The following is a 12,548-nucleotide window of genomic DNA, read 5'->3' as shown; positions in this document are numbered from 1 at the left end:
TTAAGTATAAGATTTATATCTCACAAATGTTAATTATTATTAACAAATCAAATAAAATGATTGATTGCAACTACTTGTAAGTATTTTACTAGAATCATAAAAAATATCATTAAAGCTATAGATTCAAGTATCTTAACTTTATAATACACAGAATAAAACGTAAGCTCTAAAAATTAATTTAAATTTTTGCTCTAAAATATAGCTTAAAAACAGAAATTAACATAGATTTGAACTCAAAGTTATCTTTATTTAATTAATATAAAATAGTAGAAGAAATTGCAATCACTTAAAAGTATTTTAATATAATCTAATTTATATTATTAATATTCATTAAGCATTATTATTATTATTTTGACAACCTGACTTGACTCTTGAGAATTTGACATAATTTCAACAGCTTCATCTTCATATATCTTCTTTTGGCAACTGAGAAACTTCAAAGTGAAAAATGTTGCTTGCCAAATTATGCTGAACTCACAGTTTCTTCTTGAAGTGAGACATGTGCAGAACTAGTTTATGCTTATCAGCAGCTGACACCTTAGCAGCGCCTCTTGCAGCACATAAAATATTCTTACACCTTGGCAACTAAGTAGGTGCCATCGAGAACCTTTAAGTAGAGCCCTCCAAGCGGCTGGTCAGCTCAGTTGCTCGCGTATCGTTCAAGCCAACAGTTCTGAAAAGTGTTGAGTGGAAGACAGCTAACTGCAATTGCTACTGGCCCAGAACTGGTTTCTCGCATCTCTCAATCTCGCTCAGAATGTTGAAGCTGTCGTCGTTGATGTTGTTAACGTTTAGCGTGTTGCACGTTCAAATGCAGCCGCTGCAGCAAGAGCCAGAGGAAAATGAATCGTCTCGTGCGCTCTACGATCAACGCCAGACGGGCAAATACAATATACACGTGAGCATCAAGGATGTGGCCATCATAGAGGTGGATCAAAATGAGCTGGCCGATGTAAGTATTTGTGTTGGAATGTGGCCAAGACAAGTTGAACAATGAGAGTTGGCTAAAAATAACTTCCTTGTTATACTTGCTGACACAGTGAAAAGAGTATATTGGTTTCAGAGAGTCCTGACCTTCTCTTTAGAGCAAGGATAATCAAGTTAAGAGATATCTTCTTTTGATCTCTGTTGACATTCTCAGTAGATAGCTCGCCCTTGGAGCTTCACAGCTACCCGAAGTTGATTGAATTTAGCAATTTTTGGGCAGTGAACGAGTATTTTGCAGCTGCTTTAGCCCGATGACAACTTTCTTACTTGTCTCATGTTTCTGCATTTTATTAGGAATCGTATAATGAGGACGACGATGATTACTACTATGATGACAGTGCGCTGACCATTAAGCCCATCAAGTTTACCACCGAAGCCAGCACAGCAGCAACAGCAGCAACAACAACAACAACGGAAACAGCAACATCATCCGCAGAACCATCAAGCACACCTACAGCAAGTCAGCCAACAACTGTCGCTACTGCTGCTGCGTCGATACCAACGCCCAGCAGCAATATGAGCTCCTATAGCGCTCAGCTCTTGGCGGACATTGCAGCGACGCAACGATTGCGTCCCAAGGCGAACAATTTAATTATTATGGAGACGCCCATAGGCGGCTCGTCAACGCTGTTGCCCAAATGGTTGCATGCGCGCTCCAAAGATGAGCCCCTAACGACAACGACAACAACAAAAACAACATCAAGAACACCGATCGCTGCAGCTCCAACTGCCCCGTACTATCCCCCGCGTATAGAGTATACGCCCGCTCAAGGTCATGATTCGCCCATATTCAAGGTCAAAGTGCAACGTGCCGCACCAGCTGAGACGACCGCACGCTGTCGCGCCCATCAGTTCCGCGATGCGCAGGGCAAATGCCGCACCAAACGCAACTCTGGTTCCATCTTGTAAGCGCATCAATAAACAAAGAATCTTCAATTTATAATCGCCTTATCAAATGTGTCTTTCTCTTTCTTACAATACCCACCGCCCACTCTCTTTCTCTGTCTCTCACGCACTCGCTTCTTAGAAGAAAGCTGTTCAGCATGCTGGTGTCGCTGCCCTTTGCCGGCAATCGTCATGCTCATGGACATGGTCTTCAGATCTCGCCTTAAGCTCTGCCTCCACATGATTGCGCAGCTTTTTTTTTAGTCTTAAGCACTCTAATTTGGTATTATAATAATAAATGTCGCTAGTTGAACATTAAGTGCCTAACAATTATCACACAATTAAAGCATAAAATTATTTGTCTAACTTTGAGTATTTGATTCTTTAATTGATAGTCGAATTAAGTGTGAGCTCTCGTGGATTGAAATTCTAATTCTGATATATAACGAGAGAGAATAAATTGTCGAATAATAAATGCCTTGTGGACATAGCTCTTTGAAGTCAGTTGTCTATTAATTATAAGAGCTACATAATACAGTAGTCAGATGTTGGGCATAGAGGAAAGTTGTTAACTGTGATTTTAAACGAGATATTTAAGAAATAGAGCAACTTTCTAATATAAAATTAAAAGAATTTGATGGCATACATGATATGTAAAACTTTTGAATTTCAGTTGAGACTTATTCAAAGCATAAATATTTTTTTAACTTCTTTTAAATTTGGACAATTGCTTTAAAATTGTGTGATCAGTAAATTAATAATTCTATATTAAATCGGGTTTACACATACTCAAAATTATTGGAAATCTTATTTTCCTCATTTCATAACTAATTTGTAATAATTTTTAAAATGATTCATACAGTTCTAAAAATAAATATAAATAAATCTAAGCAATCGAGTTTAATTAATTAAATTAAATTAAATCAAATGCATTCAGTAGATAACTTTGATTGTTTATATTTATTTTTTAAATCATTTAAAATTTTTTATCTCTGAAATAATATGATATAATATTATATATCGATATAATATTATATATATATATATATAATATGCTTTCTAAGTTTTGCAATTTATGATTGCCTTCTACTGTTGCAGTTGTTTTGGTGTAAGACTCAGAGTTATACAAATTTGTTGTGAAGTTATAATCCAAGTGAGTTTGCGTCTTGGCTGCACGCTACTCAGTTCTGGCTTGTAGCCTCAAATTGTGACTCCGTGAGAGGGAGACAAAGTTAGTTTTTGCTGAATGTAATTTTGGGTGTTGCTGATTGAGAGTGAGATGGCTTTTTGAGACATTCGGAAAGGGTCGTTATGATTGTAAGTGGACGAACAGAATCGAATCGCTATTGTCATGCTGGGAATGCATACGGCACGCTTGGTAGCAGCTGTGGAAGTATAAATTAAAATCTTAGGTGGCTACATTTATGTATACATATATATCTATTTATTTGGTTGATTACGAACACATTTTCGATTTAATTAATTTTATTAGATCTTTAAAAACTGAATCTTAACTGTCTTGTCCGACATAGAGCATTGCTTTATAAAGACGACAAGAAACCACATATGAAAAATTCTTTACAAATATATTTAAATTTGAAATGAATTTATTATTAATGTAAAAGATAAAGTTATAAATAATCAGGCCCTACTCTTGTATTTCGGTATACACAGTTTGCCTTTCCAAAACTTTTAAATTTCTTGAGATTAATTAAGAGTAAGCTCTGCAAGTACATGAAACATTTGAATAAATATTTGTTATTAAATGTGCATAATTTGAGCGCCTAATTAGGCGTACAACATGCGGGCCAAGCAATCAAATTGTTTCAGTGTGCACAGCTAACAAACAATATATATATATATATCTATATATATTTGTATATATACGATACATTTCCTTAACTGAAGGCCATTTACACTTTGTTTCAATGCAAGCACATTTACATATATATTTAATTCGTTACTAAATAATTGACTGCTACAGTAATTAAACATGAATCGAATAAATTAAAAATGATTTGACATGTTAAATTGTGTGGCTAACTAAATTACGTTTTGGCCATCAAAATAATAGAGAAATTGTTCAGATGCTGTGAAAATGAAATTAAATATTTAACATCTGTAGAACAAGAAATATTAATGAATCTTTAAATTATCATATTTTATAATAAATGTAAGTATTAACAAATAAATAATTTAATGAAATTTATATATATATATTTTTTTTTTAAAAACAAAAAATATTGAAAATAATAAATTCAAATCTAATTCTCGAATTATTTCTTAAGAATATGAAGAAAGAAAAATAAATTCAATTTATGTTTGCATTTTGCACGTTTGCTTCTTCTTCTCAAACTCAATAGTAAATAAGTTATTAGCCATTAATATTAAATATAGTTTCTTGCTTTTTAAGCCACTTTCTATATGCTATTCAGGAAGCAAAAATAGTATATTAATTTCGTTAAATTTCTGTTCATGTACCAGTTTGTTTAGCTGTCTGTATGCAAAAGCATTTTGTTGCTATAGAAACTAGACACTTAAAAGTTGGAGCATATACTCGTATAAGCAACACTCTTAAATAAATATACTATGTGCATATGCGTCTGCCTATTGATCAAATGATTTTCAACTGAGTTGCAGGTTTCTTGATCTGTATATTGGTTTAAAGTTATAAATCTACGTCTTCTGAGAATATCATTTATTGGAAAAATTATATATATATAGTTTTTAGTTTGAGAGCTAAAATCGGCAGACTCTGTAAGTCAGGCAAATCTATAAATTTTATGATTCGCTCGTTGGGAAATAATAAATCTAAAAATACTTATTAAACTGATTTTGATAACAACTAAAACATCTAAACTGTTTTCTACGAAGTATCTTATGAATATTTGTAATTTATTTAAAAGAATTTTAATATTCGATATAATGAAATTAGTGAGCTATAATATTATGCATTTTTCAACATTTTATTACAACTCATCAATTGTTTGAGAAGGTATTGATTTGCTATATAAGTATACACCAAAAGAACTAAAAGTCTTTAGTTCTTCAAGTTTCCGAAATCGATTTCTTTATATATAACTTAATATAATTATATAACTTAATATATTTATTTGAACATTTTCTGCATTTAAAAAGTTATTGATCTAATTGAAGGACTAATTAAAAAGAAAATCATTTGCAGTTGGCTGGGAAATTCAATTAGCTGTATTTCAATTAAAGTTGGCCATGACAAGGCAAGCTTATTCGGTTCAGATCAAAATTGAATTTTCTTACTGCAATTAATGCAAATAATTTCAGCACAATTAAATTACACGAAAATTGCATTTTCATCTTTCATATGGCAAAAGGAAATATTTCGCTCAACCAATATATGCGTCGAATCGTAATGTATGCGTGAGACGAGCCTATTGCAAGTCCATTACCGGCCACCTGGCTGGCTGGCTGGCCGAAAGGGAAATCATTTGCATGATGAAGAATATTCAGATGTGGGGCGGCGCATTGTGGGCGTGATACACAAATTGGCTGATACATAAGGGCAGCTCATTTGCATGCAGAAGCGAACTGAAACGCTGAATACGGAATTAGAGAATTGGAGAATTACAGAATGCAGAATCAGCAGCGAAAGAAAATGCACTAAAAATTAGATTAATTTCAAATGAAATTGCATTCAAAGAGGAACATTTTCATACTGCGAACACTTTTAGTCAAGAGAAACTTTTGTGGGTGAGCGAGAGACGTCGCATTCGTAATTAGTTTTAGCCGCAAACATTTCAAGGCTTAATGCATCGCTGCGAAAAACTTGGAAATTCTGTTTTTTTTTTTCACTATTTTCTCTGTTTGGCCGCTGCGAAGCTCAGCAGAAAGACTGGACAAGGCGGCAGGCTGACTCTGGCTGGAATGTGTTCGGTTGGGTTGAGTTCGACCGTGAAGTGGGCGGGGTTCGCATATGAAGTGTATAAATTGCACTTCATCATGAATTTATTATCAGCGCAGCTGCAGCTGCCATCGTTGCAGCTGGCTCAGCACAAGACGTGCAAAAGCTTACATTTCCCTTGGCAGGAGCTGCTGTACACAAGCACACACCCACACACACTAGCATAGGCACACACAGGTGCTAACGACAACAACAATAACAACAACAGCACGAAGAGCTGACCGTTATTCAGTTTATGGTCGCGCAACCAACTTGAAATTGTGTTAACTCAGCGAAAAAATATTAATTCTAATTTCTAAAGCCCGGAGCTCAAGGACTCTGGCTAAATGGTAGCCCTTTCTAGACACTTTTAGCCACTTTCTGCCATTTTAGCCATTTCGGCTGCACCTTTAATTGTTCGCAAAGCGTTTGAGCAATGCTCAAAGATTTCGCTTGACAGTTGCCGACGGTAAAACGTTTTTTTTTTTTGCATTTTCTGCTCGCATTTTGCTCTTCGCTTTTCTGCTTTTTTTCTACGTTTTTTTCTTGCTCTACGCGCCATTTGCTGCTCATCAATTAGCTGCAGAAAAAAGGGGGAAACGTAGGCGTTGAGTAGCTTTTAGTGTTGAAAAAGGCTTTGGCCGCTATGCCTTTTTATTGCCTACTTTCAGGCATTTAGTACTTGGGGAACAAATAATTGCTAGCTGGGATTTTAGGCCTTTCACTAAGCTCCGCTTGACTAAGAGGTGATGATGACTTGAAGCAAGAAGAAGAAAGAGTGTGCTACACTTTACAGGTGACAGCCGGTATCCAATGCAGCTTAGCTATGCATTAATCATAGTTGCACATCGGCTCGAGCTCAACGGACAAAGATACAGAATTTCCATTTCCAATAGGTTCAAAGTCTAAAGAACGCTTCAATCTAATTAAAATAATTTGCTTAATTAGTTTCTAGAAATCTCAATTTGTTTATGGGGTTTAAGGTCGCATGAAAGTGCGTTTTTATACCCTGAACCCATTGAAAATGGGAGTAAAGTTTTTGTTAAAATGTAATAGGCAGAAGGAGGCGTGGCATACCCTAAAAGGCATATATGTACTTGTTCAGCAGGGCGCGATTAGAATATCTCTCGATTAGAGCGCTCTTATTTTATCTAACAAAATTTAATTATTGAAATATATAAATATAAATATGTCAAATTTAGAATAAATAAATAGATATCTATATTTTCTAATTAGTAGCTATATTCAGAAAAAACCTAATTTAAAATTAAAATTTAATATAAAAAATATGTACTCCCTTAAAGTCTCACTTCTTATTTAAAATTCCCATACATTTCGGCTCTATTATCAATACAGATAAGATAACATGTGCTGTTCAAGGAACATTAACGCTCATATTTTAAATCCGCATTTCTGAACATTTTATTTATTTATTTACTTTTTGTTAATGCGCTGGAACCCCGTAAATTCTGACAGCGAAGGCTCCAAATAAAAATCAACGTTATGTAAAATTTAACGCGGCTGCCGCGCTGTGTTTTAATCTCTGCGCACATTTTGCATATTAATCACTTAATTAGGTTAACATTATTAAAATAAACAAGTGTCGGAGATTGTATGTGTGTGTGCATGGGCCAGAGAGCATGTGTAGCTGTATGTGTGTGTGAGTATGTTTACTCGCATTTATCAGGCAGGCAGAAGGATTCAGATTCAGCTGCCCTCGTATATGGCTTCATTTTATGTGTCGCAGGTGCTTAAAATGTTATGTATACGTGTGTGTATATGTGTATGTGTGCGTGCGTGCGTATATTGCATTAATTATGCGGCACACTTAAAGCCAACTATGCGCACATACAGCAACGCATTTCAAAGGCAATTCACGGTATGTTTTAAAAAACTTGCCGCATGCCGCAAATACCAGCGATTAGATGCGTTACATAAACTGCAAAAGCAAATGTGATGTTGCAAGTAGAATATAAGCGACGCGCAGATACCCTCTATAAGGTTAAACAAGCAAACATAAGCTAGACAATATACATAAATTATAAAATCGAAACAAAAAATATTTTTTATTATTTTTAAAATATTTAAAATAAATAAAAATATATTAACAAAAAATATAAATATTAAAATTGCATATTATTTAATTTAGAATTTTATCTGACAGACGTTACATATATTTAGCAACCAAAATACCCTGTAAATAAACACTCCTGCTTCATATATGTGCATATATGGTGAGCAGCGTGTTCTTATCAAAGAGCACATAAATAATATTTATTGTTTTTTATGGGCTATGATTCAGCCTGTTCCACCCCAGCCTTAGGCCTTGTAGAAATGTTCAAGTGTTGCAAATATTTTCCAAGAGTTTGCCGTCGCTTCTCCAACCCCTCCAACCCCACCGCTTAGTTCCCCACTGCCAAGAGGCATTCCGCTTGGAATGTGTTCATTGTGCTTTAATGAAATGTGCGTATAGAGGCGTACGGGGCGGGGCGAAAGGTGTCGCTGTCACCTTAAAAAAGTGCGCGCACAAAAGTATGCTACACTTTGTAGCTCAACCAAAAATAAACACAATTTATGTCGCTTTACCTTCGCTTATTTCATTTTCTTTTTTTTATTTCGCTCTGCTACCTTTATCTTGACAAAACATTTGCGCAATGTAAACTTCTTTTAAAGTTGCCAAGTTCCTGGATATATTAGAGGCCATAATTTAAAATTGTTGCAAGCTAAGCTCCAGTGACACTTGTTATTAATACTATTGGAAAGTTCTTAAATGAGCTGCCAAGCGTTTGGAACACGCAACTTTGTGTAGTTCATACAAAAATATTGTGCAACCCAAACAAACATCCATCAAAATGCTTTCGGCACATCAATCATATTGGAGGCGGGGAAGCTAACATAAGCGAGCAATTGCGGTTGACTGAATCTGTCGGATACATTGCATATAATATAAACTTTAGTGTCAATGATGTGAATGATATGTACGAGCTGCTGCTGCAGTAAAGGATAAGTAGTTTTTGATATTGATATTAAAAATAATTTACATAAGCAGCGAGAAAAGAGCTATTCTGTTATATGTCTTATTCAACGTTGATTAAACAAATTCAGCTGCAAATCTTCATATGTTCGATTTGAGTTCAGGACCTCAAATCATAATCTGTGAATTCATAAGAAATAATTGGGAAGTAACTCAATTTAATATTAATTGTTAATTATGTATATATTAATAGATATATATGTGTTAATAGATATATATGTGTATGCATATAAACTATACATAAAAATGCATTGATATATTCAAAAGTAAATATGTAAGTCACGGGAATATCCGGCTATGAAATATCCTGAAATAATAGTTATTATATAGTCATAGTCGGAAATATCCAACTATGAAATATTTTGAAATAATAGTTAATATAATAGAGAGAAAGTTAAAACTCAATGCCGTTTGACATTTCAAAACATTTATCTTGTGAAACAGCTAACTAATGTTACTCTGTGCCCTCTAAGCGTTTTCTACAGCGAAAGCTGTTCAATATGAATCGCTAGCCATTTTTCTTCAATAAAGCTTAATCTTTATAAACTGCTTGTTATGCCAGTGTCCGTTTTAGGACAAGCCCTAAAACCTCCCTTAAATGGTTTAGTTTTCACATACTCGTATATGCATATAGCAAAGCACAAGCACACACCTTTATGTAGTGATAATGCCTCTTCTTCATAAATTATTGAAGCGCTTCGAATAGCTAGTTGTACACTCCAAATGAAATGTTATATAGAGGACCATAAGCATGCAGCATCAAAGCACACAGCTATAGCATTTGGTATACATGAGATTATGCGCTTTTGGCATGCAGAGAGAAACGACAGAAAATATCTACAAACTAAAATATTTAACATAGCTCTGACTCAACAGGCCTATGCCAAATTGAAAAATAATTTATAAGCTCTGTAATGTCTACTGTACATAGTATAGTCGCTGCTAATTTTAATTTTTGAATTAGTATTAAAATAGTATTTAGTCTAGATGGAAGTGAGTAGGACGTTCAAATAGGTAGCATATATATATTTATTTGTAAGAGAATCAAGAGAAGAATATATAAGAGACAATACGATTTTAGATATATGTATCTAATACTATTACATATACTATAAATGTACATATATCTTTCTATATATACTATGTTGTCAAAATTGGTTTCCTGATTTGATGTCAAGAAGGCACTTTTTAGACCGCTGGATAATAAATAAATATAATAAATAATAAATAAATATTTGTTATCTGCTTTTGCTAAAGTTTGAGTCGACGAAGATAGTAGACTCATTAGGAAGCAAACCGAGGGCGATGCTATGCGCTATAAGGACTAAAGGCTCTGATGAGAATGGCCTGACGATGGCTTATCTGAAGTTTTTGTAAGAACACTTATTCATTTTGTTACCTTTTTCAGTTATATAAAAGAATTTTTTTAAATTTAAATTAAATTAAATTTTTTAAAATTCCAAAATAATATATTAAATAGGACGGGCAACGCACATGATAAATATCAGGCTGCATTAGCAAATATGACTTAGCAAAATATGAATATAAATTAACTGAATCTAGGGTCATATAAGACAACAAGTTCTATACAAATTAAGTTCTATAAGCATTCTAAACAATTTCTCAAAAATATTTCTTTATTGTTTTTAAAATATATTCACATTCCTTTCTGCTGCATAAAATATTTAACAGCAATGGAAATGCCACACAAATTATCCACATCATACTCAGTTGTCTTAAGACTTTGAACGGTGACAGTTTTCAGAAATTTCACAACATGGCAAATTGCTTGAGCTCAAGCACACACTCAAATATGAATCGCATTTGGGAAGGTATATCTGTAATGCAGCAACTGTCAGCAAGCTGTAGGCCAAGCGAAAGGTGAAAGGACATGGCCAGGCCTGCTGCGGCTGCCTCACTGTTGCCGTCTCATCATTTGCAGCTGTCACATTAAAAATGCATAAATGTTACCTAAATGCAATTCAAGAAAAGCAACTGGCAAAAATAGAGTGAAGGGCCCCAATCCCAAAACCCAATCAAAGTGGGAGTGGCTGGTAAGGTTAGTTCATGCAATTTGTAGCCTTTGCATATGCCTGACTTTTTTTTTGCATGTTGTGGGCGGGACCATGCCCACCAATCTACCAGAGTGCAGAGAGCGGGAAAGAGAGAGAGGGAGAGAGAGAGAAAGGAAAGGCAGGCTGAGTCGAGCCTCGGGGCTGGGCCATGTCTTTACCTTGTCTAAAGCTGCCTACGTGGCAGTTGCCACAACTGGGACCAGAGCCATGGTCCTGGCCACGTGCACCACCCCCTCTCAGCCCCCACGCCTCAGTCACCTGTCTTTTGCCTTTGCCTCTGCTGTTGATTGTCGTGCTGTTGATCTGTGTTTTCACTTAGATATTGGCCCGCAGGGCAGTCTAGTGTGTGGGCGGAGGGAGGCGTGGTCGATAGATGTACGTGTGGTCGCATCGATACAGGAAGTTTGTTTGCGGCCAAGTCGGGAGCCAGATAAGAACGTATGCTATACGAATTGGACTGGCAACAAAATTGAACAAACGAGCAGGCAGCCAGGAAGGCAGGCATGCAGACAGGCAGCAGGCCAGACTTCAATTGCTTTAAATTGAATTTTCTATTTACCTTTTGCTTTGATATGCAACGCTCATTCGTGCCTAACTCTCATGTTTATCTCGCTGTCTATCGCTGATATGTAATATGATGTTGGAAAGTGAATAAGAGATGAGTTTTAGTTACCGAAATTTCATGCCTGAGGGTTACGAGAGAAAATAAAAATAAGTTGGTTTTCTGTTGTCGCTCTGAAAGGTTAAAACTTTTACGAATTTGCCAAGAGTGAAGAAACTACTGTATCGACAGCTGCGAAGTGACAGAGATAAGGGCAACGATGCAGAGCGACTAAGAGACTAAGAAGCTGTTAACACATTTAAGATTGTAACACAAAGAATATTTCAAGGAAGTGTAAATAAATATTTATGAAATTAACTATTAAAGATATTAAGTATATGGGACGAAGAGCTATTTGTATACATTTTAATAATTTAAATGATTTTTACATAAAGATACATTTATCATACTTCAATAAGGGATACATTTGTATACCCTGGATCCATTGAAACTGGGAGCTCAGTGTATAATATTTTTGTGAAAATATTTGTAACATGCAGACGGACCATGAGCTGAGTCAATCTAGCCATATCCGTCTATACGTCTGTCTGCTTGAAATTGTAGAAATTTTAGGTATGTCAGATCAAACTATTATTTTCAATAACTCATCTCATTGCTAATCGATAATCTGCTCCAGCTTAGAGATCTCATTATGCCCCATGATAAATTTAAATATTTCGGATTTCAGTTTTTCATTCAGGGTATCGCCCAGTCAAGCCACACACACACTTACGTGCTCGTTTTAGTTATGTTATTTATATTGGCTGTCGAAATACGGTTCGACTTTTAATGGTGCACTCGAAATGGCGCTCAATTGGTAATGGCAATGGCCAAAGTCACAATTGACTGCCAAATGCATAATCAATGCAATTTTGTATGATTTGCAGCAAAAACTTACTGCAGCACTGCCAGCAGCAGCAGCGTGGCACATTGAATGCAAACGAATGCCACGAATGGTCGCCTGTAAGTGTGCAATGCTTTTTGTGGCAGTGGCCCGTGGCCCGTTGCCCATTGCCCATTGCCCATTGCCCGTTTGCAATTGCAACTTGG

General features: G+C 35.4%; 1 protein-coding gene across 1 annotated transcript; it reads left to right on the top strand.

Annotated features, from left to right (window-relative positions):
- The first annotated feature begins 403 nt into the window (after positions 1-403).
- Positions 404-2,106, top strand: LOC111594567 (endochitinase A). The gene is made up of 3 exons (XM_023307928.2): positions 404-952; positions 1,282-1,892; positions 2,015-2,106. The coding sequence occupies exons 1-3, from the start codon at positions 758-760 to the stop codon at positions 2,097-2,099; spliced, it is 891 nt and encodes a 296-aa protein (XP_023163696.2). The 5' UTR covers positions 404-757; the 3' UTR covers positions 2,100-2,106.
- The last annotated feature ends 10,442 nt before the right edge of the window (positions 2,107-12,548 follow it).

The sequence above is a fragment of the Drosophila hydei genome, unplaced genomic scaffold (genome assembly GCF_003285905.1).
Source record: "Drosophila hydei strain 15085-1641.00,03,60 unplaced genomic scaffold, DhydRS2 tig00000060-arrow-pilon, whole genome shotgun sequence".
NCBI lineage: Eukaryota > Metazoa > Arthropoda > Insecta > Diptera > Drosophilidae > Drosophila > Drosophila hydei.
The sequence above is the reverse complement of the archived record's forward strand: the minus strand, read 5'-3'. Positions and strand labels throughout refer to the sequence as shown.